The 27,947-nt window shown below is 47.5% G+C and overlaps 1 protein-coding gene across 2 annotated transcripts; it reads right to left on the bottom strand.

Annotated features, from left to right (window-relative positions):
• Positions 1-723: 723 nt before the first annotated feature.
• Positions 724-26,491, bottom strand: LOC111149067 (N-acylethanolamine acid amidase). 2 transcript variants are annotated; one of them, XM_022505972.1, is made up of 11 exons: positions 26,289-26,491; positions 25,499-25,663; positions 21,853-21,979; positions 17,343-17,433; positions 12,093-12,169; positions 7,411-7,583; positions 7,199-7,261; positions 6,190-6,256; positions 5,271-5,299; positions 1,974-2,051; positions 724-1,335 (listed from the first exon to the last, which is right to left on the bottom strand). In XM_022505972.1, the coding sequence occupies exons 1-10, from the start codon at positions 26,489-26,491 to the stop codon at positions 1,976-1,978; spliced, it is 1,071 nt and encodes a 356-aa protein (XP_022361680.1). In that variant the 3' UTR covers positions 724-1,335; positions 1,974-1,975. The 2 variants fall into 2 exon arrangements, with proteins under 2 accessions (XP_022361680.1, XP_022361681.1); XM_022505973.1 differs by having other exon boundaries at positions 727-1,335; positions 1,970-2,051.
• Positions 26,492-27,947: the final 1,456 nt, after the last annotated feature.

Genomic DNA, 27,947 nt, shown 5'->3' with positions numbered 1-27,947 from the left:
ATCCAGAGATCACAGTCTGTAGTCTAGAAAACAAGAACGGCAGTGACAAAGGGGTAGAAATTTCTAGTCTCCATCACAGCTTAACATATCCGGCAAGAGTTAAACTACTCTTGGTGTTTGATTTTATTATTATTTTTTATTTTAAAATTTTTATTTATTTGCCAAAGAGAGAGAGAGAATAAGCAGGGAGAGGGAGAAGCAGACACCCTCCTGAGCAGGAAACCCAACGTGGGATTCGATCCCAGGACCTGGAGATCATGACCTGAGCTGAAGGCAGACACTTGACTGAGCCACCCAGGCGTCCCTTGATGTTTGATTTTTAAAAGGACAGTGGATGATGGAAATTTAACAATGTGGCTCCAACACTGTCCAGGAAGAAACACGAATATTCTGGGCCACTAGTGAGGTGTGGGCTACGGTGAGGCGGGGGTGACTGGTGCCGGGCTGACACTTTCTTCCATTTATCCCATTTTCCTTCGTTTTCGCTGGTACACCAGCAAGATTTAAGAACATCCCATCGATTCACTGTTTGTGCATTTTAACCTTTTCTCACTTCATCCTCACGGAAGTTTCTTTCTTGTAGATGTGAAAAAAAAATTGTATTCTACAACGCAGCTGTGCCCTCCTCTGAGTCTTGACATTTGAACAACATCTAGGAGAGCTGGTTCCGCGGGACAGCTGCTCAGAGCCACACGACTTCAGGAATAAGAAGGCAGCACAACGTTAAATGTCTTGGAAAAGTGTTTATTCACCTTCCCGACATCTTACATTGTTTTCAAAAAGCAGTAAGAAAATAGCTATTTAGAAAAACAAGGCCCATTGGTTTTGATAAAGAAACGTTAGACACATTCTGGAAAGTGAGAATCCCACCCCAGGGAAACACAGGAGCAAAGCTCAGACTAACAGACACTCAGACAGGCTCTATCTAAGCTACAGTTCTCCACTTCTCAGAAGGACCTTTTTCTCTCAGACTCTTCCAGAAGCACTGCGTAATGAACAAAGAAGACTGGCCAGCTCATTTCTTCATCAGCTGAGGTCAGACAACATTGCTACATGTTGTGGGGAGAAGCGGCTTGACCTCTGAGACCAATTATCTTTGAGTTGTTCGAGTCGGTAGAGACCGATCTTAGAGCGGGCCAAGGCAAGCGGTGAAGGGAAGCGAACGCAGGAGTCCCGCCGCCCACGTGCCTGGCAGTGGTCCTCCCGCCCTCACTTCCCAAGCCTGAAAAGCTTAATGAGAAGGAACCTGTGTCGTCCCTAAAATGATTCAATCCTCCCGCTTTGTTTTGTTTTTTAAAGCACAGCTCTTCCAGAACTTCATTTTTAAGAAATCATCTGTAAGGGTAGAAAAATGAATGGATTTAATTCAAACACCAATTTGTAGCACCATCATGATGAGCAAATGACCCAAACATCAAGCCGGGTTCACACTTTTCCAGAAGACCCCAGCACTAGGGAAAACCGCCTCGGTTTGGTTTCAGGCACCGCAAAGAGGACACCTGCTTTTTCCTCATGCTCTTCCCTCATGGATGGGCTCACCCACGCCTGAAATCAATCCTACAGCTGTCCCCTGCCTTCGTTGTCCGTCTTCTCAGGTGGCAAAGGTGCTGGGCCCGCCTCACTATTATTCTGGGGACAGGCAAGTCTTCCCAATTATGTCCCCTTCTGTGTCCGTGAAGACATAACACCTCGCCCTGAGAGCAGGTCCGAATAAGGGACGAAGGGCCCTTAGCACGAGATGAGCTCTCATACCAACACATTCAAGATAAGTCCCTCATAGTCACATTAACCTGATACCAGGGACAACTGTTTGCCAGATGTGTGTCAGAAGATATTCTGTACGTGTCGATGTTAAAGATGTTCCCGTCTTCTGTGGGAAACGCCAGCCCACACCCACCGACGTGCCCAAATGAACACACAACAGACGAGCACAACTTTCATGGCGCAGTAGAACCCGCTCTTCGCTTACGTACATTTAACCCAGGTTTCTGATCCTCGTCATGTACCTCTCTGGGCTGGCAGCGCTCATGACTGTCGTATAAACTGTGTAGCTGAGAACAGAGAGAGAGATTTTTATGTGCAAGCCATTGTCTCTAATATTCCAAAGAGGAAAAAAAATACCAACCTAACCCTTGGGACCTAGAAAATAACACAAACAGAAGCCTATGTATGTCAGAATGTTTAACATTTATAATTCGAGCGATTGCACAGGGTCCCTCCTTTCTAATTTGACAACACTGGGGAAGGCCACGTTCAAATTTAAAATTCTCGGACTCCTCAGAGTTTCACACTGTGGCAATGAGGGAGAGGTGGGTTGTTCAGGATTAGGAAGAAACAGGGGCCCAAATTGTACACTGGGCTGAAGACAGCTCTGTAAGTACACGTAGAGCTCGCCCAAGGGTAATGGAGATCCCCTGAAGAAGGACTTCAGCTGTTCGTTTACTTCGGCCATCATTCTATTCTCCGTCGCTATTTTAGTATTTTCTCCGCTTAGAGACTCTGCAGAGGTTGGAATTCCACCGCAGGTGGGTGTAATTTTACAGCACGACACAAGGGGGCAGCATTGAGCGGTTTATGTTGCGATTTCTTTCCGTGACCTTCACACCCCGAACAGCCTTCTTGCAAGGAAAGGGCCCGACAGTCCGGAATCCGTGTTAATTCTGGCTCAGTGGTGAACATCCTTTAAATGCGGTTCCTCAGGACACACAGGTGCCTCAGTCGGTTGAGCGGGGGGGCTCCTGGCTTCAGCTCAGGTCAAGATCCCAGGGTCCTGGGGTCCAGCCCCACTCAGCGGGGAGTCTGCTTCCCCTCTCTGCCTCTCCCTATGCAACACCCCCCCCACCACTCATGCACTCTTCTCTCTAATATAAATAAATAAATCTTTAAAAAAAAATAAATGCAGCTCCTCCTGGGTTTTCAATTACACAAGGAGAAAAACATTACTTGGTTAACTATTTATAATTTCTATTTCAACAAAACATTTCATATGCCATTTAAACAGTCATAGCCTTTAACTCAGTTACTCTGCTTCTGGGAATTCAGCCAGGGAAAATAATCCAAAAGCAGGGCGCTTGTGTGTGTGTGTGGGGGGGGGGATGTACAAATATGTTTATTTCAGAGTTTTAATAGAGGAAAAAGTAACAACTGGAGAATGCTTAACTCTATACAATATATCCCATTGGCCATGGTGTACCTATTTAAAATTATAAGGGCTGTTGACAGCATAGGCAATGCTTTAAAAAATAAAACAACTAGGGGTGCCTGGGTGGCTCAGTGGGTTAAGCCTTTGCCTTTGGCTCAGGTCATGATCCCGGAGTCCTGGGATCGAGCCCCGCATCGGGCTCTCTGCTCAGCAGGGAGCCTGTTTCTCCCTCTCTCTCTGCCTGCCTCTCTGCCTACTTGTGATCTCTCTCTGTCAAATAAATAAATAAAATCTTAAAAAAAAAAGAAAAATATAACACCTATTGGGGTATCTGGGTGGCTTAGTCAGTCAAGCATCTGTCTTTGGCTCAGGTCATGATCTCAGGGTCCTGGGCTCAAGCCCTGTGGACCCCCTGCTCCACCACGGGGAGTCTGCTTCTCCCTCTCCCTCTGCCCCTTCCCTCTGCTCGTGCTTTCTTTCTCTCAAATACATGAAATCTTTAAAAAATATAACAACTCTTTAATTTTAATGCTAATTTTTAGAAAAAAGATATAATCATCATTTAAAAAATTATTTTTAAACTATAAGAACACACAGAAAAGAACACCCTTATCTTTAAAACGAATATTAGAAGGGCAAAACTGTGCCCGACTGGAAAGGATGGAGTCCGTTGTGTGGTGCGGATGGCTGCCACAGGCTGGGGAGAGCCGACTGTCACACATGCAGGAAGCGCAGAAACCGCTCAGTCACGAGGTTGAAATAGGCCCAGCTGGGAGTGTTTACAACACGCAAGGCAATAAATGCTACAACTGAGGGGGGTCTTTAATTTGTGTTTTAGGTTCCTCCTACCCCGCAGAGCACTGGGTATCATTCGTTACCCACACAGCTCCTTTGTTGGAGCGGCAAAGTACTGATTGATTTGTTTTTCTGTATTGGCTCTTAGAATATTGTTTATAGAATAAATTTTTTAGTGTTCATCTTTTTATCAGGCCATACTTACAGAAAAAACTTTCAAAGGAACAATTTGAAGATATATTCCTATTATAGTACAACATGAAAGACCACCGCCAGTTCTGAAAATGTCGTAACAGCTAAGGAATCTTAAAAGTACTTACATATGGAAGTTTTTCCAGAGCCCATCAGGAAAACTATGTTGTGTTTGTGTAAGAGACGATCATTTCAAAGAAAAAAAAATCAACTGGGTATTTGAAACTAAAAATTGCTGTACAGATTTTGTCGGTATTAGGCTTTTTCCTGAAGGGGACCATTTTGTATTCGTGCCTTGGAGAAAACAGGTGTGAGAACGAGGAGGTAGGAAATGCTGGGTTTGGGCATTTACTGAGTAAAAGGAGGAGATAAAACGGCTTTGACTTGCAGATGCTTCCTCTTTCATTTTATTAAACCAAGCCCCACTCACTAAGCAAGAGGTGTCCGCACCCCCAAGGAGCTAACCCTAGGTGCCTGTAAGGCCATGAAGCACCACCTGGAGGGGACAAGGAGGAGCTGCTGGTCTAGTCAGCCTGGCTCTTCTGGTGACAGAGACCTTCAGAGTTTCCTGTCCAAGTCTTGTGGCTGCCACTTAGGTTTCATGAAGAGCTTCACCTCAGAGGACGATGAGGGCTGTACACCTGAGAAGCCACTGCCCACAGAATGCTCCTGTCAAGGGTTCAGGCCAAAAAACAAACAGCAGCTTCGATGCTGAATCATCTGTGCGCGGAGCACGGGGCCAGCAGAACGGCCCAGCAAGTTACAGGGAGGCCAAGGGTGTCTAAAGTTTGGTTTTAACAGTGGGATTAAGGTGCTCAAAACCAGGGCCGGTGGCCCCCATGCCAGACACATCACGGCCCTCCTCCTTCTGGATCACTATAGCCTCCTACCTTTGTTTTTCTTCATGGGCTTCTCACCTGACTTATGATATGTTTATCTGCCCCTCCCTGCCTCCTCCCTACTCCCACCAGCAGAACGCTAGCCCCGTGAGTGCAGGGACTCGGCCTGGTTCACTGCTGTACCCACAGCACCTAGAAAGCCCAAACTACAGGCACCCAGAACCCTGCTGAGCCAGAGTATGGGAGTCGAGTCCCCCCTTCTGGGGTGATGTGTGAACAGACGCGTTGAACATGTCACTTACTTGTTATAAACCGGAAACACTGACAAAACCTGCAAAGGAAAAAAATCATATTACAAAGACTATTAAGAGGTAGAAGAAATATTAAAAGGTAAATCTACGGGAAGCATAAAACTACCTAACACTCCTGCGGGTCTTGGGGTGACAGAGTTACAGACTTTTGAATCCTTTCCCCTTTTAAACAGTGAACATCTACCCAACTGTGTCTCTAACAGGCAGAAAAACCGAGGTGAAGAGGGATACTTGGACCTACGCTGAAACCAGTTCACAAAATGTCATCGGACTTTTAAAAAAAAATTTAGTTATACATTCTGTTCAACTTTCATTTCCCACTAACTTGTGGGTCCTGGTGACCTTTTAGGTTAAGTCTGAAGGATTCTATAAATAGAATTTTAATTTTTAATGAGTTAAACGAAGTGGACCACATAAAAACAAATATAATTATCAAGTCATTAGTTGAGAATCCCTAAAAAGAAGGTAATTCTCATTTTAGATTTCCGTTTGTCAGAAAAGGCAAACTTTAAAAAAATCTTTTATGCCAAATTGTCATTGGACGCTTTAAAAGGTTTCTCATGGGGCGCCTGGGTGGCTCGGTCGTTGGGCGTCTGCCTTTAGCTCGGGTCATGATGCCAGCATCCTGGGATCGAGTCCCGTATCAGACTCCTTGCTCAGCGGGAAGCCAGCTTCTCCCTCTCCCGTTCCCCTTGCTTGTGTTCCCTCTCCCGCTGTCTGTCTAAATAAATAAACTCTTAAAAAAGTTTTCAACCAGGTGAAACTCTGACCCCGACACTGTCATCTACCACATTTGCTTGATTTCAGAGATTTCACATTCTTCTTCTTCTTTTTTTTTTTTTTTAATCACTGTTAACAAAGACAGCAAACATCCTGGGTAAGAGGAGGACATCACGGCTTGGTAAGTTACCTGGAAGAGCTTCTCCAGGCTGAGGTTGGCCTGGCCCGTGGCATTAAGGGCTTTGATGGCAGGTGTCCTGTAAGGAGAAGGGTCAAAGGTTACTGGGCCTTTCAGGAAACCCTGCAGGCCACCAGCTCTCATCCTGAGGCCCAGCCGCCTTTCCTCCCTTTCAGCAAAGCAGATCCCGGCCCCGAACCCGCTCCTTGCCTAGCCTCAGACCGCCGCGGTAAACTTGATTCAACAGTCAGGCCCGTGGGCACACCGGGAAGCTGGGAAGGTGAAATGTATTGCTACGAAGTTCAACAGTTGCCACTAAACATATGGGGCAGTTAAGCCGGGAGGAAATACCTAACTGCCTCTTGTTTGGGGATGCACAGATTTATAAAATGTTTAAAATTAAAAGGTCCAGGGGTCCCTGGGGGGCTCAGTCGGTGAAGCGTCTGCCTTCAGCTCAGGTCACGATCTTGGGGTCCTGGGATCGAGCCCCGTGTCGGACTCCCTGCTCTGTGGGAAGCCTGCTTCCCCCTGTCTCTGTGCTGCACCCCCTGCTTGTGCTCTCTCTGTCTCTCTCTGTGTGTCAAATAAATAAAGTCTTTAAAGAAAAAATTTTAGAAGGACCAAAGAAAGCCCCTAACTGGTTTGTTCATTTATTTATTTATTTAAACTAAGTGTTTTCCTTCCAAACAAGTCTTACACGGAAAACTTCGATTCTTGTTCTACCCTTTCCTTTTATAGCTTAGTAAACAGAGGCTCGAGGAGCCACCCAGGGAGTCACTAGCAGAGCCAGTGGTGGCTCCAGGCCTTCTGACCCTGAGGCCAGGGCCAACCTTCCCCTTCCAACACGCAGCCGCCAAGAAGCCCTCCCCACCCTCTTCCAGCCAAGCCATGGGTGAGGGCACCCAGGTACATTTTCTGGGAGGGGCCGCGCCTGTAGTCCTCTCCAGGTCTCGTCCTATAAAGGGCTCATTCTCCCGACCCCGAGGACACACTGGAAACCGGAGAGTGTACAGAGGCCTACCTCCGATCGTCCTCCTTGGGTACTGGCTTCCAGTGGTCGTAATTTGTCTCAACCCGGAACCACCTACAACACAGCGCAACACCTCGTCTTACCCAAGGTCATTTGGCACACAGCCAAAGAAGAAAAAGTTGCGAAAACGAAAAAATACTTCTAGTTTCACTGGTTGAAAAACATGATGGATACAAAATGACCAGGGTCTTCATTCTACTCACGCTCCATTTAAAGGGTCCAGAGGCCAAATGTCTGCTGGGCCGTTTCTGTTCCTCGTGATGACTACTCCCTCCCGGGGGGACATGCCCCCGACGATGTAATAGACATCAGCGATCAGGGGTGTCTTAGCCAGTTTGATCACAGCTTCTTCGAAGTTTTCCGACTCACTCAGGGTCTAAATGAGAAGACGCGCCTGCATCAGCCTCACCTCCCGCGGCCTCCCCTGGCAGCGACCCCCGCCAGCTGACGGACAAACGGGCCGGAGCCCGCTCTCCTGATGCATTCAGCCATGGCTACCACCTTAAATGGCTCGACTTCAACCTCCTGTCATGAGGGCTCCATGGGGAGCCGACAGCAGCGGGACTTTTCTCACGAAAGGAAAGAACTGTTGACAAGTTCTAGGCCCGGCTCACCAACTATGTGCCACACGCTTTCTAGGCGGGTCACCTTCACCCAGGACTGCTCCCGTGTCCTCAGTCCTTTGATCTTTCAACAAGTCCTTTCTAAATACCTACCACGTGCTGGGCACTGTGCCGGCGTGGGGACAGAACAGTGACTACGACTGACCTAACCTTGTTCACTCCGGATTTCCAAGAGTGACAGGAAAGACTATGGGCAGTGGTGACACAGGGTACGGGGTGTTAACATGGGAGAAACAGTTGCTGGAAAAGTCATAGCAGGGGACCCAACGTCACCCAGGGCATTTAGGAAGCAGCCCAGGAGGTATTGCACAAGCTGAGGCCAAAGGGACAAAGGAAAGTGAGGCTGGTCCAAGTCGTGGTTGTGGGGCTGGGCGTGGGGGTGGGGAAGACAGTTCTGGCTCAGTGGAATAGTCTGGCAAAGGTTGGAGATGGAAGACAGCATGCTACATCAGAGCAGTGAGCAGGGGGTTCAGAAACCCCCGGGGATCGTGAAGGCCTCCCAAGGGCTGTGGCATGGGTGGGTAAGGGGCTTCCCCTCCGGTACACATAGGACTGTGGGACCTTCCCCTCCTGTACACATAGGACTGTGAGGGGTGAGGTATGTAGGGCTAAAGTGGTTTGTTCTGAACTCAGCACAATTATAAAGGGAGGCAAGAGGAGTCAGGAACACTGTTTTATGTCACCAACACCATCCCACGACAGCTATCAAAGAATTCACTGTCTCCACCAGAATCCGGTGAGAAAAAAGCCAAAGAACGTGAGGAAGAAATCCCGAAGGTGGCGGTGACTTGCTTCCTTCCGGTGGCAGAGTCAGGGTGGGACAAGCACCTTATCTGTCTGGCTGGGGAAATTATGGAAATGGGCCGCGACTGCTCGTGGGTTCGGAATTTCTTTCCAGGGGAATAAAAATGTTCTAAAATTGATTGTAGAGATGGTTGCACCACTCTGACTATACTAAAAACCAGGGCGTTGTACACTTTAAATAGATGAATGGTATGACACATGAATGGCACAGCTTTATACCTCAATTACAAAAACGCTGACCCTGGGGTGCCTGGGTGGCTCACTTGGTTAAGCAACTGCCTTCAGCTCAGATCATGATCCCAGAGTCCTGGGATCGAGCCCCACATTGGGCTCCTCGCTCAGTGGTGAGTCTGCTTCTCCTTCTGTCCCCCTCTGCTCCTCCCCCTGCTTGTGCATGTGCTCTCCCTCTCTCCCTCTCAAAAAATAAATGACAAAATCTTTAAAAAAATATTTATATATATACACCGACCTTATGACACAGCAATTCCGCTCTTAAGCAATGACTCAACTGAAGTGGACATGCATGTTGACTAGAAGCCTTGTACCGGGAATTCTATCGCAGGCTTATTCACAACAGCCCCAGACTGGAGACAACCCAATGTCTATCAATGGGAAAATGAATGAATTGTGGCATAGCCGTACAACTGAATATTCTTCAGTAATAAAAACGAATGAGCGAGGGATACAAAGAACATGGATGAATTAGAAAAGTATCCGGCAGAGTGTGAGAGGGAGTCTGTACTCTAGGATTTCTCTTACACATATTCTAGAACAGGCAAACTTGTCTGTGGTGACAGAGGTCAGAGTGGTTTCACTGGAGGAGGGTGTCAGAGGCGGTGAGGCATTGGTGAGAAGGGAACTGGAGGGAAATTTCCAGGGACTTGGAAATGTTCTGTGTCTTGTTTTATTGATGCCTATGTGGGTGGATAAATGAGTGTGTACAACTGTCAAGACATGGAACTAAGCCCATAAGATCTGTGCATGTCACTGTAGGTAAATTTTATCTAAAACATTTAAAAATCCTTTTGGTGTTTAGATTCTACTGGTTAGATTTAAACTCTAGTTTTATTTTTAAATGGCAACATTTGCAATACTCTGGATTGTTTTTACAGCCTTTCCATCTTATGATGAAAAGTTTTAGAGGTCGTCTTAAAAAGGTATGAAGGGTACACAGTTTGTTAACATCTTTAGGAAGCACCCAGGTAGGAAGTTGAGGAGACCTCCAGGTCCAGAGGGACAAAGATCATTTAAAGCAAGGCAAAGAGGAGCCAAAAAGGCTAAAGCTGGGGAGGGCCAGATCCTTGCGCAAAATGTCCTCAAATTACAATTTGTATGTGGCCTGAACTCTGCTGTCTAAGAGGTCACTAAAGCAAACTTTCTTTTTGTTGTATGCAGAACTACTTTCTAATGTCTTTGTTTTGCTAAATTCTGATCTTTGCAAATGGAGATTCTAAAAGAAGGGTACATTTTTATCTGCCCAAAAGTTTACAGTTCTCTCTTATCTCAATCAGTTATCAAGATTAGGAGGCTATAGTAGCCTAATACTGTAGCCTCTAACAAAGATTCCCTCCTTGACCAAACTTTGGCTAGGCTCCTCTGAGCAGTCTTGCTTGATAAGGCCTTACCTTGGCCTATAATGACTTGAACAAACAACAGTTTCTAATAGCTCCAGGCTACATCACCTAAAGTGACCTGGCCTCTCTTCTAGCCCCTGCCTGAGAAAATAAGGCTGCCCAAAGAATTGACTGCTTGTCCCAGCCAGCGCTTAGTGAGGTATCCCCTCACACCTATTAGAAAGGTTAAGTCAGAAATACAAGAACAAACAAGTATCGGCGAGGAAGTGGGAAAAAGGAACCACTTTGCAGTGCTGGTGGGAATACACACCAGGGCAGGGCTGGTGGGAGTGCACACCAGGGCAGCTACCATGGAAAATGGTATAAAGCTTCCTCAAAAAATAAAAATAGAACTACCCTACTATCCAGTAATTCCACCACTGAATACAAAAGCAGTAATTTGAAAAGATCTATGCACCCTTAAGTTTATTGCAGCATTATTTACAATAACCAAATTATGGAAGCAGCCCACGTGTCCCTTGACAGATTGAGGGATGAATGGATAAGGATGTGGTACACACAGCACACACACACACACACACACAGGAATATTACTCAGCCATCAAAAATGAAATCTTGCCATTTGCAACAACATGGATAGAGCTAGAGAGTTTTATGCTGAACAAAAGAAATCAGAGAAAGACACATACCATATGAACTCACTCACTCATGTGGAATTTAAGCAACAAAACAAATGAGCAAAGGGGAAAGAGAGAGAGAGAACAAGAAACAGACTCTTAACTGTAGAGAAGTAACGATCACCAGAGCGGAGGTGGACAGGTGACGGGTGAAACAAATGATGGGGGTTATGGAGTACACTTCTCAGGATGAATAAAATAAATAAAATGAAGCATGGTGAAGTATTTCATTTGAAAAACTACTCATCAGAGAATCCTGTCATTTTAAAGTGACTTTCATAAAACATTTATTTTGATCCCCAAAATATTTGTACATCTGATAGTACAAAGTTTTATATGCGTATTTGATTTTATTTCGTTCAATGAATATATTTTTAGATATAAGTTTAAAATTAAAAAACAAAAGATAGGGCTCCTGTTTTCCAGTCTCTGCAGGAGGGCAGGAGGCTAACTTTGATGAGCACAAGTTAGCACCCCAGCTAGGCTTTACATGTACAAGCCCTCTTTTCCACTTTCTGTAATTTTTCACTTCTCCAACTCTACTGGGCCCCTGTTCACATCCTTCTCTATTCCCACATTCTCCCTTTAAAACATCGGTCACCTCTGTACAAATCAAAGTTGATTCTGTCCACCTGGGCACTATTCCTAATTACAACAGCACAGCACCGACTAAAATCTGTCTCTACCACTGACTTTTCTTTTTATTGAGGTATAACTGACACGTAACATTATATTATTTCAGACATACAATATAATGATTCAATATTCGCATATATTGCAAAATGATCACCACAATAAGTATAGTCAACATCCGTCCCCATTCGGAGTTACAAAATTTTTTTTCTTGTATGAGAACTTTTAAGATCTACTCTTAACAACTTTCACTTACGCAATACAGTATTATTAACTATAATCGCCATGCCGTACATGACATGCCCTTGACTTAGTTTATAACCGGAAATTTATAATTTATAACAACTACTCTAACTAGTGTCCAGCTCTGTTTTCTTTGATACTTCTTATCACTCTGCATTCTGCAAACCCGTAGATGCCCATCCTTTCAAGGAACTTCTTACCTGAAGTAAATGTTGTTTATGGAAAAGTTGTTGAATGTCAATGTGAAAGTCGTTAAATGACGTAGAGCACTACAACATGACCACACGGAAGATGGAGTGAGGGTGGGGGGCTCAGCAGTACAAGTACTCACAGCGCGGATAAGCCAGCTGACCGGATAGTGTCTCTGGAAGAGGGCAGCGATCACATTCTCCCACCACCAGCCTTTGTCTGCCGAGTTGAGGAAGAAACAATATGTATAAGTACGAACTGTTGCCCAAGTGCCACATTTTAACTCCTTCCATCTTACTTCTTCCCCAGAGTATGAGCTGACGGGAGAGAAGAGTTGGTGGATGAAGAGTGATTTTTACTGGCATCCAGTTTTCAAAGATAAAGCTCAAATTTCATGGCAGCCATAGAAACAAATGTACACACACATTTCCAGGGACTTGGAAGAGACAGTCCAGTTTGGGCAATGGCGCTAAGACCCAGGAATGAGGGGTCAAAAGATTCTCCTGGTACAATCAGTGCAGCAGAAAGAAGTATCATATCCTGAGACACAGAAAACCTGGAGAGGAACAGGTTTGGGTGGAGGCCGAGTGAGGGCAAGAAGAGGGGAAAAGGAACTGTTCTTCAACATCGTGCGAGAAGTCCTAGCAACAGCAATCAGACAAGAAAGAGAAATAAAAGGTACTCAAATTGGCAATGAAGAAGTCCAACTCTCTCCCTTCACAGATGACATGATTCTTTATATGGAAAACCCAAAAGACTCCACCCCCAAACTACTAGAACTCATACAGCTATTCAGTAATGTGGCAGGATACAAAATCAATATACAGAAATCAGTGGCTTTCTTATACACTATCCATGAAAACATAGAAAGGGACATTAGAGAATTGATTCCATTTACTATAGCACCAAGAACCATACGATGAGGGCGCCTGGGTGGCTCAGTGGATTAAGCTGCTGCCTTCGGCTCAGGTCATGATCTCAGGGTCCTGGGATCGAGCCCTGCATCTGCCTCAGCATCCCTGCTGAGCATAGAGCCTGCTTCCCCCTCTCTCTTTGCCTGACTCTCTGCCTACTTGTGATCTCTCTCTTAAATAAATAAATAAAATCTTAAAAAAAAAATAAGATGCCTGGGAATAAACCTAACCAAAGAGGTAAAAGATCTGTACTCAAGGAACTACAGAACACTCATGAAAGAAATTGAAGAAGACAGGGACGCCTGGGTGGCTCAGTGGGTTAAGCCGCTGCCTTCGGCTTGGGTCATGATCCCAGGGTCCTGGGATCGAGTCCCGCATCGGGCTCCTTGCTCGGCAGGGAACCTGCTTCTCTCGCTGCCTCTGCCTGCCTCTCTGCCTGGTTGTGTGTACTCACTTGCTCTATCTCTCTCTCTGGCAAATAAATAAAATCTTTAAAAAGAAAAAAAAGAAGAAATTGAAGAAGACACAAAAAGATGGAAGACCTCTCCATGCTCTTGGATCGGAAGAATAAACATTGTTAAAATGTCTATACTGCCTAAAGCAATCTATACTTTCAATACCATCCCGATCAAAATTCCACCGGCATTTTTCAAAGACCTGGAGCAAACAATCCTAAAATTTGTGTGGAATCAGAAGAGACCCCAAATTGCTACAGAAATGTTGAAAAAGAAAAACAAAACTGGGGGCATCACGTTGCTCGATTTCAAGCTTTACTACGCAGCTGTGATCACCAAGACAGCATGGTACTGGCACACAAACAGACACATAGACCAGTGGAACAGAGTAGAGATCCCAGATATGGACTCTCAACTCTACGGTCAAATAATCTTCGACAAAGCAAGAAAAAACATCCAGTGGAAAAAACTGTCTCTTAAATAAATGGTGCTGGGAAAACTGGGCAGCTATGTGTAGAAGAATGAAACTCAACCATCCTCTTACACCATACACAAAGATAAACTCAAAATGGATAAAAGACCTCCACGTGAGACAGGAATCCATCAGAATCCTAGAGGAGAACATAGGTAGTAACCTCTTTGACATCGGCCACAGCAACTTCTTTCAAGATATGTCTCCAAAGGCAAAGGAAACAAAAGCAAAAATGAACTTTGGGGACTTCATCAAGATCAGAGGCTTCTGCACGGCAAAGGAAACAGTCAACAAAACAAAGAGGAAACCCACGGAATGGGAGAAAATATTCGCAAATGACACTGCAGACAAGGGGCTGATATACAAGATCTATAAAGAACTCCTCAAAACAGATAATCGTATCAAAAAATGGGCAGAAGACATGAAAGACACTTCTCAAAGAAGACATACAAATGGCTATCAGACTCATGAAAAAATGTTCATCATTACTAGCCATCAGGGAGATTCAAATCAAAACCACATTGAGATACCACCTTACACCAGTTAGAATGGCCAAAATTAGCGAGACAGGAAACAACATGTGTTGGAGGGGATGTGGAGAAAGGGGAACCCTCTTACACTGTTGGTGGGAATGCAAGTTGGTGCAGCCACTTTGGAGAACAGTGTGGAGATTCCTTAAGAAATTAAAAATAGAGCTTCCCTATGACCCCGCCATTGCACTACTGGCTATTTACCCCAAAAATACAGATGTAGTGAAAAGAAGGGCCATCTGTACCCCAATGTTCATAGCAGCAATGGCCACGGTCGCCAAACTGTGGAAAAAACCAAGATGCCCTTCAACGGACGAATGTATAAGGAAGATGTGGTCCATATACACTATGGAGTATGATGCCTCCATCAGAAAGGATGAATCCCCAACTTTTGTATCAACATGGACCGGACTGAAAGAGATTATGCTGAGTGAAGTAAGTCAAGCAGAGAGAGTCAATTATCATATGGTTTCACTTATTTGTAGAGCATAAGCAATAACACGGAGGCCATAGGGAGATGGAGAGGAGAAGGAAGTTGGGGGAAATCGGAGGGGGAGTTGAACCATGAGAGACTGTGGACTCTGAAACAAACTGAGGGTTTTAGAGGGGAAAGAGGTGGGGGATGGGGGAGCCTGGTGGTGGGTATTAAGGAGGGCACGGATTGCATGGAGCACTGGGTGTGGTGCATAAACAATGAATTTTGGAACACTGAAAGAGCAAAATAAATAAAATTTACAAAAGAAGAAGAAGAAAAAGAAGAAGAAGAAGAGGGGAAAAGGGAAGGGCAAGAGCTCTGTGGAAGCACGCAGGGGCACGTCCACCAGCAGCCATCGATGTGGAGGGGCTGAGACCGCAGCTGGTGCTCCCAGGCTGGAGCCGGACAACACAGGCGGGTGCTCCACGGCCCCTTCACATCCATGAAGCAGCTCGACCTCCTCCCTTGCTCTCCAGGTGAGGACACTGAAGCACCCTGGGGGCAGTCGCTGAGTCAACGAGTGACAGCCCGACGCAGACCCCGGGCAGGCTGGCTCTCGAGGCTGAGATGTTACCTGCCAGGTGGTAGGTTACGCCTCCCCAGACTCTACGCCATTTGTGGGTCCTCCTCCCAGCCCTACCCTTCCCGGGGTGGGGGGGGTGCTGTTGGCCGTCTCCATAACATCCAGAAACTCAGCTGAGTATCTTCTCTCTCTTGGCAGAGACATCCTACCTTATGGTTCAGGCATTTTAACTCCCTCGCAGCAGACTAAAATAGAACTAGTTTTCACTAATATAAGTATTAAAAAGGCGGTCTGACGGTATTTCATTAAATGTGCACGTCACAGAAGAACTCGGTTATTTCTAGACTGCTCGTACCTTAGGTTCTACTGATCCGTTGTTAAACACTTGGAGTCACAAAATGATGGAAACAAAGCCCAGCCTGAAACACACACTTGTTAACAGACATTCTGTGTGAAACCTTAGTAAGTATCATCTGTGGTCTGAGCACCATGGATTGAGAGTCAATGGGGCACCCACGGGACTCAGTCGGTGACGCAGCCGACTCTGGATTTCGGCTCAGCTCATGATCTCAGGGTCTTGAGATCTAGTCCTGTGTCCAGCTCCTTACTCAGCACGAAGTCTGCTTGAGGATTCTCTCTCTCCCTCTGCCCCTGCCCTCTGCTCTCTCTCTCTCTAAAAGAAATAAATCTTTTCAAAAAAGAAGAGAAAATCAGTCTCACTCATTGCTGACTTTGAGAAAATGCTTTAGGAACCCATTAGGATGCAGAACGGAGCACCGGACACTGACACGTCCTCAGCCAGCATCCTCCCGTCAACCTTGCGTAGAAAGGTAAGAGCAGACTTAACCAAAGGAACAGGCCACATGACGTCAGTCGTGTTCATCCAATGACCAACACTCAACTTTATGACTTTCTTCTTAGCTCAGCTGCCAGTTCCTGAGGACAGAGACAGCGTCTGTGGACCTCTGGGTCTCCCACGCTCTGTGGAGCTGACTGATGTCCCCTGAGACCTGGGGACCGGTGGTGGAGTTGTATAACCACCAGACCTGGGGGACCAGTTTGAGAACCACCTTTCCACCGGCCAACTGCCACACACACACGCCCCCTGCCAAGCCTCCGCTTCCTCCTCTGCCTCCCCAGCAGGGTCAATACGACCAGCCCAGTCTGTCTGACAGGACTGTCATGAAGGTCCCCTGAGAAAAATGACCAGAAGGTGCCAGTAAGCTGTGGAAGGCTTTATAGCTGTTGCCTGGAGGATGCCATCATGTAGCCTCTACATGACTGCAGCAGCTTCCTAACCGTCTTCTGCTTCCATGTCACCCCCCACGACCGATTTCTAGGGAACCGCGTGATTCGCTTCCAGGCCTAAAGCCCTCCTAGGGCTTCCATTCCACCGTCACACTGAAAATCCAAACTCCCCATCCTGACCCTCACCACAGCCTCGGCCTTCCTCTCCGCCTCTAACACCAGTTCCCGGTGCTACAACCACACCGCCATCTTTTGTTTCTAGAATCGGCCAGGAATGCTCTGTTTCTAGAATTCCCCCAGCTTCTGGCTCCTGGATCACATGACCTGCAGTACCTGCCCCACCCCCTCCTTCATTCTCCATCACATCTTCCTGTTTTGCTTTCTCTCCCTCTCTCTTTTTTAAAAGACTTGTTTCTTTGAGAGGGAGAGACAGAGCACGATGGAGGGGCTGAGGGAGAGGGAGTCTGAAGCGGGCTCCGCGCTGAGTGTGGAGCCCAGCGCAGGGCTTGATCTCACTGCCCCGAGACCGTGATCTGAGCTGAAATCAAGCGACTGTAGCACCCGGGCACCCCGTTTTGCACTCTCTGTAGCACTCACGCCCCTGAAATCATCTTCCCTGCTTGGAGCACACCACCCACCTCCCCCACTAGGCCAGGAGTCCCTGCTGGTGGTGTAGTTGGGATTCGTCTGCATGTTCAGGGGGGCAGCCGATGAAGTACCTGGGGGCAACCGACCAGGCACGGAGCCAAAATGCTCAGGAGTTTGCTCTGATTACCTCGTTCATCGCCAGAAACTGTAAACTTGTATGGACTCTGACCGGTCCACACTCCTACATAGCCAATGAACGTGGTTCCTGTGAATGCCACCTGCAACCAAGAGACAGGCGTCACTTTGCCATTCCTGCCAAACACACATTGAAGTCGTCTGTTTCGTCCCCCTCATTGAGTTTTTTCCTTATAAGTGCCAACATAATAAAAACTCCTAAATTGCCTTCTGAAAGGTTTGACCTGGGGGTGCCATGGATAGAAATCAGTAGGTCTCTGATCTTGCATGGGATCATTTTCACCCATTTCTAACTGAAATGTCACTCCTTCCGTTACAGACACACTTGACAAATCCTGTAGTCACAGCAGTGCCCATGATTCTGCCGCCATAGACGTAGCAGATAGTTTCACATATATAATGCTATCATATCTACCTTGACAACGTATCATTACTTGTCCTGAAATACCATTCATAATTGTCATTATGGGAGTTATTAGATGCAAAGCTAAAATTTACTATTTAATGTATTGAGAAAAAGTATGACATTGAAATGGCTGTATTCCAACATAACTGATTTTCTTTGTAATCCATGCATTTTAAGTATTATAAAACATTCTGAAATGGGACCATCGGCTGCATCAAAGGGGACCATGCACCCCAAAAGATTAAGAAACTCCATCCTCAAAATAGCAGATGGGCTCTGACTAAAATCTTGTGTTGACTTAATCATAAGTCATGCAACTTTTTTTTTAAGATTTTATTTATTTATTTGACAGATGGAGATCACAAGTAGGCAGAGAGGCCCGCAGAGAGAGAGGAGGAAGCAGGCTCCCTGCTGAGCAGAGAGCCCGATGTGGGGCTCGATCCCAGGACCCTGGGATCATGACCTGAGCCGAAGGCAGAGGTTTAACCCACTGAGCCACCCAGGTGCCCCCTAAGTCATGTATCTTGTAAGCTCTATGGGGTAAGAGGAAATAAGTGAGACTGTTTGTCAGTCATAATCATATTTAAATTTTAAATTTTTAAAAAAGATTTTACTTATTTATTTCACAGAAAGAGAGAGCACAGCAGGGAAAGCTGCAGGCAGAGAGAGAAGCAGGCTCCCCACTGAGCAGGGAGCCCATTGCGAGACTCCATCCCAGGACCCTGGGATCATGACCTGAGCAGAAGGCACTTAACCAACTGAGCCACCCAGACCCCCCTAAATTTTAAATATTAAAAAAATATTTTACATGTATCTCCAATGTCATCCTCGTGGTTATCCCGTGAGTTACAGGGAACACTTCCACTGTGACCTAAGGTAACAAGCGCCATGATTGCAGGAGACCACCATCTGACTACGAGGAGAAAAATTACATTGGAGCAGCTACTGCAGATACCAGATTTCATTATTTAAAGAGAGAATGTGCCCGTTCTTTTTATTTTGAGAAACGAATGGGCCTGAGTTAATATTTCTCCTTTGAAAAAGCTAAATTTCAGGGGCAGGTGATTGGATTAGTCGGTTAAGCCTTTGGCTCGGGTCATGGTCCCAGAGTCCTGGGATGGAGCCCCACATCGCCGGGCTCCCCGCTCAGCAGGAAGTCTGCTTCTCCCTCTGCCTGCTGCTCCCCGTTGCTTGTGGTCTCTCTCTCTCTCTCTCTCTCTCTCTCTGCCCTTCCTTGCCACTCATGCTCTCCCCAGTAAATAAGTAAGTCTTGAAAAAAAAAAGCTGAATCTTAAGTCTGTAATCTTTTTGATCATTTAGTTTTACCTCATCTGGTTGTAAAAAATAATTTAAGGTGGCTAAATTACAAAGAAAAAAATGCAGTGGCCCTAGTTTTATGAGTGACCTTCACCCAGCTCCTCGAGGGCTTTCTCTGAATTCTCCCCACTTCCATTCATGGCAGTAAAATAGGCATAATTCTACCTCGCTGCTAAAGCCTTTACAAAATGTAATTATGTGAAGGAAAAAAGTAATTATACCGTCACTTTCTTCGAACGACACATTGACACTCATATCAGGGTTACTCCTGAAGGAAAGAGCAAATTAAGGTTTCAAAGGCAGGATCATATTGTAGTTTCCAAGAGGTTCGATCATACCCAATTATAAATGATTCTGGGATATAATTTGCCAGCTCTTTTATCCTGAAAATCTGTCTTTGTTTCCAAACGTCCTGTTTCTGTTGTCCCTGCTGAGTCAGTTAACACAAGCAGACCCTCGGCTACAGCAAGAGATTCTAAATCACAGCCTGGTCGGAGTCTGGGGGGAAGAAAGCCACTAGGAGGCCAGAGGCCTGGCTCTGGTCCTGCCTCTGTGGGTCTCCTACCCGGGAGCTGGGACAACGTTCTCCGGGTGAGGTCTCTGCCTCTCACGGGGAAAGTGCGGATGAAACTGTCGATCTGTGCCCACTCAGAGGGCACAAATGTGGCTGCGGTGAGCATCTAAGGAGGAATTACATGCAAAAATCCTTTAAAAATTATGAACAATATTCGAGAATAAGGGATGAATTATTTTGTGGATCACCTGTTCTTAATTTAGCACAACAATTTCTTGGCTGTGAGCCCTCAGCGGAAAGACAATACTCTGGTGTCCACTGCTAGATTTCCTAATGATAACCTGAGCACTAGGAGTCAAGCCGTGCCTGCTGGCCAGTTCTCACGGGTGCTCCAGGACAACAGGAACAAATGAAGCATTAACAGTTTGGGTGAGGGTAGGGGTGCCTGGGTGGCTCAGTGGCTTAAGCGCCTGCCTTCTGCTCAGGTCATGATATCCAGGTCCCGGGATCGAGCCCCGTATCGGGCTTCCTGCTCAGCAGAAAGTCTGCTTCTCTCTCTCTCCCTCTGTCCCTCCCTACTGCTTGTTCTCTCTCTAATAAGTAAATTCCTTAAAAAACAAAACAAACAAAACAAAACAGGGTGAGTTCTAGAGAGAACTGTTGAAATAATTTATTTTTACTGCATTTATTCCTCTGTCCACTTAGAAGATTTTTTGCTTATTGTAGAGAATGCAGAAAAGCATAGTCAGTGAAAATAATTATATAGTCCCACTGTCCAGTAATAATTGCTAACATTTTAGCAGATTTCCTTTCGGAAATTAGTAGGTATGTATGTTCTGTCATTGTTACCAGTTAAAACCATTTTTGAAGTAATTCTTCAACTATAAACTAAATTTAAAAATTTTATGATTTTATTTATTTATTCATGAGAGAGAGAGAGAGGCAGAGGGAGAAGCAGGGTCCAGATGGAGCAGGGAGCCCAATGCGGGACTTGATCCCAGGACCCTGGGATCACGACCCGAGCCAAAGGCAGACGCCCAACTGTCTGAGCCTCCCAGGCACCCTATAAACCAAATTGTTAACAGTGGTGAAGTAAAGAAATGAAACAGAAAAATGAGAAATGTTTGCTTTAAGTATTTATGTATTATTTTAGTTTTTATAAGAAAAACTTTTGTTTGTAAAACAGGATGACCAAGTGAGTCTTTAATAAATGAGTTTATAGTATTTGTGACTCAACTCCTAAATGCAAAGAACGTTGAAATACAGTCCTTGTCCTTAAACAGTGTCCACCAAAACCAAAATCTGGCTTTAGCACACTGTTTCCTGGCAATAACGTGCTTTGTGCACTCAATGAACACTGATTAAGACTGTCCCTGGGGCGCCTGGGTGGCACAGTTGTTAAGCGTCTGCCTTCGGCTCAGGTCATGATCCCAGGGCCCTGAGATCAAGCCCCGCATCAGGCTCCCTGCTCCTCGGGCAGCCTGCTTCTCTCTCTCCCACTCACCGAACTTGTGTTCCCTCTGTCGCTGTGTCTCTCTCTGTCAAATAAGTAAATAAAATCTTTAAAAGAAAAAAGACTATCTCCAGATGTTTACACAGAAATGTGAAAACAGTACATATTAGGTTATATTTCTATGATGAAAATAAAATGATCTAAGGAAGATTTTTTAAAGATCATACTTAGAGAGTGCTGTGAGCCCATCAGACTTTACAGAGTGAAGACAGTTCATTATGTGGCCACAACTGATCGTGGTTCATGGTTCCGTGCTTTGCATAGATCACTCCACGTAACCTTTACAACTACCTCCATAAGGCGATTATTAACCTCTCTGAGCTGGATTCTGCAAAACGTGTCTCAAGGATTTCCCACCTTCTCAAAGGAAGCAAGCGACAGAAGCAGAATTCAAACCCAGGACTGTCGGACCTCAAAGTTGGCGGTTTCCAGCCGGGACACCATGCCACCCCTCCCTATTCCAGAAGCCTCCTCAGCACAGGAAAGCAGAGGGAGAGCTGACGTGGATGACTGGTCACATTCTGAGAGAGATTTCCATAAGGAAATGAGTAGGTGCTCCGTAATTGTAAATGACCCTTCTTTCCAGGAGTGTAATGGACATAAACCACCCAAGGTTTTGCTTTTCCAGGACTTTGATGTTTTCTATACCTTAAACCAGTAACACACTTCGGCAGCAGACCATCCGTCCTAGCGACTGCTAGCTTTGCTTGGCCAGTCTCTGACTGCTCAGGCTTAGAGCGTGCGAACCATACCTGCCCGTTTTTTAAGAACTGCACATCCACGGTCAACTTGCGTAAGAAATTTCCGAAAGGGTAATCCAGATTCCGGCCGTGGTAAATGTGACCTCTGGAATCTTGAGCCACAATACTGGTGCAGAATCTGAGAAAATAAACAAGTACAATATGAATGAATGAGAAAAAATAAGAAAAAGGAAAATGAGGTTTCATTTAAAAAATAAATCCTTACAGTAAAACAATTCTTATAATGGATACATATGACAGGTGATCCTTGCACAAGCATATGGAGCCACAATTCAAGGCGAAAAGCACAACCAGACACACCTCATCAGGGTTCATTTGGCGTTACCAGAATGTTGCCCTCAGCACACACGGTGGTGAAAACGTATGGAAAGAGAATTTCATCCTAAATCTAAAACTGAGGGGCACCTGGGTGGCTCAGTCAGTTAAGCGTCTGCCTTCGGCTCAGGTCATGGTCCCAGGGTCCTGGGATCGAGCCCTGCATTGGGCTCTCTGCTCAGAGGGGAGTCTGCTTCTCCCTCTCCCTCTGCCCCCTCTCATGCTTTCTCTTATTATCTCTCTCTCAAATAAATAAGTTAAATCTTTAAATAAATAAATAAATCTGAAACTGACTCTTCTGAGCTCAGCTAGCCCTCAGAACTTTGCTTATTCCTCTGTTTGGCGGGATGTAGTCTATAGAACATACCATTCAAAGCTAGTTCAAATTCACTTCTCTTTTATGAATTTCTCAGAGCATATATAATGGCACTAAATCATTCTGTCCCCCAAATGTTTCAGTTGGTCCTCTGAGGAAAAACAGTAAACTCTTAGGGGCTTGGCACTTTCCCTGTCGCCATCAGGGCTCCCTACATAGAGCTCATGAGAGAAACAGATCTTTTAAAACTCCCAGCTGGGGCACCTGGGTGGCTCAGTGGGTTAAGCATCTGCCTTCAGCTCAAGCCATGATCTCAGGGTCCTTGAATCGAGCCCCAGGGGCTTCTGGGTCTGTCCCGTTCCACCCAGGTCCGTCCTGTTCCATCCAGGTCTGTCCTCAGCAAGGAGTCTGCTTCTCCCTCTCCTGCTTCTCCCCTCTTGCTCGTGCTCTGTCTCTCTCTATTTTTCAAATATATCAATAAAATCTCAAAAAAAAAAAAAAAAAAGAACTCCCAGCTGGAGAGAAGTATTTTGAGGAAAAGAGGAAGAGGTTTGTTAAGATATCTAAGTGTTTCTTCTGAGAATATGTAACGTTCTGTGGAAAAATACCTATGCACAGCATGCCCAGTTCTGGGGAAAGAGATGTCCGTCGCGCAAGCCAAATGGAGAGGCAGTATCCTGAAGGGCTGCTGGTTGTTTCCCAGCAAAGAATTGCGGTTGATTTTTCTCTACTTTTCTGTATTTGCTAATTTCCTATAATGACTACGTATTACTTTTATCATAGGAGAAAATGAATGTTATTTAATTTTTGTGTTTGTTCAAAAAAGGAAGTCTGGTTAGTTCTTAATTTTTTCCCAGATTTCGGATCCTCAAAGAGTTGATGTCCAAAAGGGGGCTGATAAAACCTGGAAATGGTTAAAGTAAAGGGTGTGGAAATCTCTCCCAGAGAATTTTTCAAAACCGGCACGACAACAATATTTCCATGTCAAGCCAAGTTTTTGTTTGTTCGTTCGTTTGTTTGTTTGTTTTAAGTAGGCTGCACGCCCAGCGTGGAGCCCAATGCTGGTCCTGAACTCACGACCCTGAGATTAGGACCGGAGCTGTGATCAAGAGTCAGACACCCGACCGACTGAGCCCCCCCAGGTACCCCTTAAGCCAAACATTTTAGCGTGAGGCACCCACAAGCACAGGAACAAGCGGGGAGCTGCGGCCTTCAGGGGAGACACGGGAGCTTTGAATGCAGCGGCTCTGACCGCTCACCAGGCCCCGGACGTTCAGTGAGTTTTCCCTTCTGACGCCTGCTTTCCACGCAAATGGTCATAACCGTCTCCAGTGCCTGTGCCCAGCAGGCTCAGTAAGGGTAGCTGGTATTATTCCGATTCAAAAAGCCTCACATCGGAAATGTGAACACATGTCCTTTGTTAATTCTTTTTTATTTAAGATTTTATTTATTTGAGAGACAGAGATAGCGACAGAGATAGCGAGAGAGGTGCCAGCGGCAGAGGAGAGGGACAAGCAGGCTCCCCGCGGAGCAGGGACCCTGCCCATGCAGGGATCGCGGGACCCCAGGACCATGACCCAGGCCAAAGGCAGAAGCTTCACTCTGCTTAACCGACTGAGCCCCCCAGGCAACCCCCTTTGTGAATTTTAACGGTGTCTGATGGAGCTTTTGGTTGTCAGGCAATTCAGCACATACTTTAGCATGAAATCCAAAAGCTAGAATGTTTTTTCTAGAACTTTTGCTTAAATCTGCTTGAATACATAGACTCTAACAACAACAACAAAAGTGGAAGTCACGTGAAAAAGTCACTTGTGAAGTCTCAAGTGAAGAAGTCACTTGAGAAAGCCACGTGTCAGAATATGAAGAAGATGGAGGTAGGAGAAGAGGAATGGCAAAACTAACTTGGTTCATTTAACAAGTTTGTGTCTTATCTGTGTCTTTAAACATTTCCCTAAAGAGAAAAGTGCTTTTTTTTTTTTAAAGATTATTTATTTATTTGACAGACAGAGATCACAAGTAGGCAGAGGCTGGCAGAGAGAGAGGAGGAAGCAGGCTCCCTGCTGAGCAGAGAGCCTGATGTGGGGCTCGATCCCAGGACCCTGGCATCATGACCTGAGCTGAAGGCAGAGGCTTTAACCCACTGAGCCACCCAGGTGCCCCTACTCTGTGCTTCTTAAACTGCCCAGGGGTTCAGGCAAGACACCAGGGGGCAGTAAAGCTGCCTTATCCCAAGAACCCCTTTCCCCCCCAAAATGTCCTGGCAGCCAAAAGCTATTAAGTATGTCATTAGAAAAGGCTGGTCTGGTGGCAAAACAGTAAGTTCTGAAGGTAGAAACCAGGTCAAACCTCTCTTACCTCCAGGACCTACTACTGAGCCAATAAGACAAGATTCCCCTGCACTTTCCATGGGATCAACTACACGCTGTTTCCCGCTTTCACTTCCGTGTGCCATTTTATCCTGCCCACCTGCCTACCAAATGCTGGCTCTGCCTCAGCCAGGACCACGTTCCCTGTGACCCCAACCCGAGAGGGTACAGGCTCTGAAAGGGAAGACGGGCTCTCCGGCCATGCAGACACAGAGGTATAAATGCAGGGGGACAGATGAGTCCGGGGATGACCCCCTGCATTATAAGGGTGCAGGGTCCCCGGAATACCTAGACGGTCCATACAAGTGGGCTGAGATCTAAAAACTTCTGTTCAAGTACGCGTCGAGTTTAGCGTTTGGAAAGTGGGACACTACCGGAATAGGTGGAGGGAGGAAGAAGGGCTTCGGGTAGAGGAAAGTTCAAGGCCGAGGTCAGAGAAGCTGCTTTCCTTGTCAAAGCTCATGATCTGCTGCTCAAATTTACCCCGAGAGGCAAAGAGGAAGCGCGGGAGGTTTCCGGGCAGCCCGGTCTCCACCCCGTTTTAATCACCCTGGAAGTATGTCCCCTCCGAGCCAGATGCGGCAGGAGGCCCGGGTGAACCCGGGCGACGCACTAACGCCGGCCAGCGCGGGGCACTCACGCGGTGGACTCGTACACCAGGTTGAGCAGCAGACAGTCGGCCAGGCTGTAGTCGAGGACCTCGCACAGGCCGCGGATCTCGTCGGCGAAGGGCTGCGGCAGGAAGGGCTCCAGCTCCTCCACCACCTTCCCGACCCACGCGTGGACCCACTTGGGGACCTTATTCCTAGAAACAAAGAACCGCGAGGGTGTCTGATCTGCGCGGGGGCTGAAGGGGTGCGACCGCGTGTCTGGGTGGCGGGGGGGGCTCCTAGAGCTCGTATCCTCGGGGGTACCGGGCTCCTCCCTTCCCAGAGGGCCGACAGCCCAGGCCCCGCATCACGCGACCCGCAGCATCCCGGACCGGAGAGAAGGACACTCGGAAAGGGAGGCGGGGCGAGCGACTGTGGTCCCCAAGGGGCGGACTCGCGAGACTCGCCGGACCTGCCACGAGGGTGTGGGGTGCGTCCCCGACTCCGCGCCGAGCGGGCGGGTGACAACCTGCACGCCGCCCTGACCCAGAATGTCTGCGGGAAGGGCGCGCCTCCGGGGACACGGAGCTCCGGAGTCAAACTAGCCGCTGGATCAGCCTCAAGCCCGGCGCTTCCCAGAGCGGCGGCACAAGCCGAGCCCGCACGCCCCCGAGGCCGCGGGTCAGGACGCTGGGGTCGAGGAGGGCGGGACGGTCCCGGGGGCGGGAGAAGCGGCTCGTGGACAGCCGGCGGGCAGCACCATCTGGGCCGCCCGCACGCGGACTCGGGCCGCCCGCGGTGCCCCGGGGCTCGGCCCCGCGCCCGCGCGCCCGCGCTCACCCGAGGATGTGCGCCATCGCCGAGCGCAAGAAGTCCAGGTCGAAGCGCTGCAGCACCGGCAGCCAGCGCAGCGCGGGCGCCGCGTCCAGGCTCACGTTGAAGAGCGGCGGGGCTGGGGGCGAGGCCGCGGCGGAGAGACCGGCCGCGGCCCAAAGCAGCAGCAGCGCCGGCCCCGCGCGCGCCCCCGGCCCCGCGGCGCGCATGGCTCGGACTCCCGCGGCCGCGACTGGCACCGCGCGGCCCGGAGCTCCCGGCAGGGCTGGCGGAGGCGGAGCCCCAGGCGCTGGGGGCGGGGCCCGCGGCGCGGCCGGACCCGCCCGGTCTCTCCCACCGCAAACCGCAGGACCGCGGCGAGCGCCGCCCCGCACCGGCGCTTCCGGGCGCGTCCCTCCCGCGGGGGCCGTGGGCCCGAGTCCCGGGGGCGCTGGACGCTGCGGGGGACGCTGCGAGCTCCCGCGCTGCTCCCCGCCCATCCCCGCCCCGGGTCCAGACGCTGTAAGCCGCGGCCCGGACGGGCGTGAAGACGATTTTCAGTAGCGAAGAGGTGGCGGGAAACCTACTGTCGTCGGAAGGGTCCGTCCCTCCCTCTCCGCCTCGTTCCTTGTATTTAAGTCCTTCAAAAGTTTATCTGGGTTTTACAAGGAGAATTATTTTAACACTCCCACGTCTTTTCAGTTAAAAAGAAAAAAAAAAAAGCGTAAGAGTCAGTTAACATTTATGTGCAGGTGTTTTTGCGGACGCTCTCGTTTAACCGTCAAACCAAGACAAAGGTAGGTTCTGCTAACTCATGCCCGTTTTCCTGACGAGGGACGTGAGGCTTGGAGGGGCTAAATAATTCGCTGGATGTCGCACCGCTGGTGGCCTGCGCGCTGGCCCCCACGCCAGGCTGTCACAGCCCAAACACCACCCTCATAACCATGAACTTCCCCTCTCCGTTCCCCGCTGGGAGACAGAAAACTTGTCTAAGGAAAGTCACCGGACTCAGCGAGGCTGGGGGTTGTTAATGGTTAACGGGGGCTTGGGTAAGTAGAGTAAATGTGTAGAGGACATTTAGAAAGTTCACTTTTTCCAGGTTTATTTCTAATTTGCGCTCTCCCCCCATCAAACAGAATACACCCCTGGTACCTCTGATCCCCCCCGCCCCCATTTTTATGGACTGTATGTCGCTGGGCTACAGCTTCAAGCCTCTGCTTCCACTCTTTCCTGGTTTGGCATAAAATCTAAATAAAGACCCTGGTTTTAATTTGCTCATTTGCAACCGCACCTGTGTGCTTAAGCCACAGGTGCATCATGAGAATCAAAGAGTAAACAGATGACTTGAGTTTAAAGAGGTGCATTTGGGGGCGCCTGGGTGGCTCAGTAGGTTAAGCGTGTGCCTTCCGCTCAGGTCATGATCCCAGGGTCCTAGGATCTCGCCCCGCATCTGCTCTCTGCTCTGGGCGGAAAGCCTGCCTCTCCCTCTCCCTCTCCCACTACCCCTGCTTGTATTCCCTCTCTCGCTGTCTCTCTCTGACAAAATCTTTTAAAAAATACCTTTAAAAAGAGGTGCATTTGCATTTAAATAAATAAAGCGACTTTCTGTCACTTTAAGGTTGATATTAAAAAGATTAAAAAAGATCTGTAAGACAACCATGATAAAATGTATTGGATGAACAAATC

This window comes from Enhydra lutris, unplaced genomic scaffold, assembly GCF_002288905.1.
Source record: "Enhydra lutris kenyoni isolate GAN:26980312 unplaced genomic scaffold, ASM228890v2 scaffoldscaffold21, whole genome shotgun sequence".
Taxonomy (NCBI): Eukaryota; Metazoa; Chordata; class Mammalia; order Carnivora; family Mustelidae; genus Enhydra; species Enhydra lutris.
This window is presented reverse-complemented; position numbering and strand designations above follow the sequence as displayed.

Excerpts from the sequence above, each read along its gene's own strand:
- LOC111149067 (XM_022505972.1), bottom strand. The coding sequence starts at position 26,491 with ATGCGCGCCGCGGGGCCGGGGGCGCGCGCGGGGCCGGCGCTGCTGCTG. Across the intron at positions 17,434-21,852 it reads AGTTCTTAAAAAACGGGCAG|GTGGCATTCACAGGAACCAC; the intron begins GTATGGTTCGCA and ends TCTTGGTTGCAG. Across the intron at positions 12,170-17,342 it reads AGTTTCTGGCGATGAACGAG|ACAAAGGCTGGTGGTGGGAG; the intron begins GTAATCAGAGCA and ends TCAACTCGGCAG.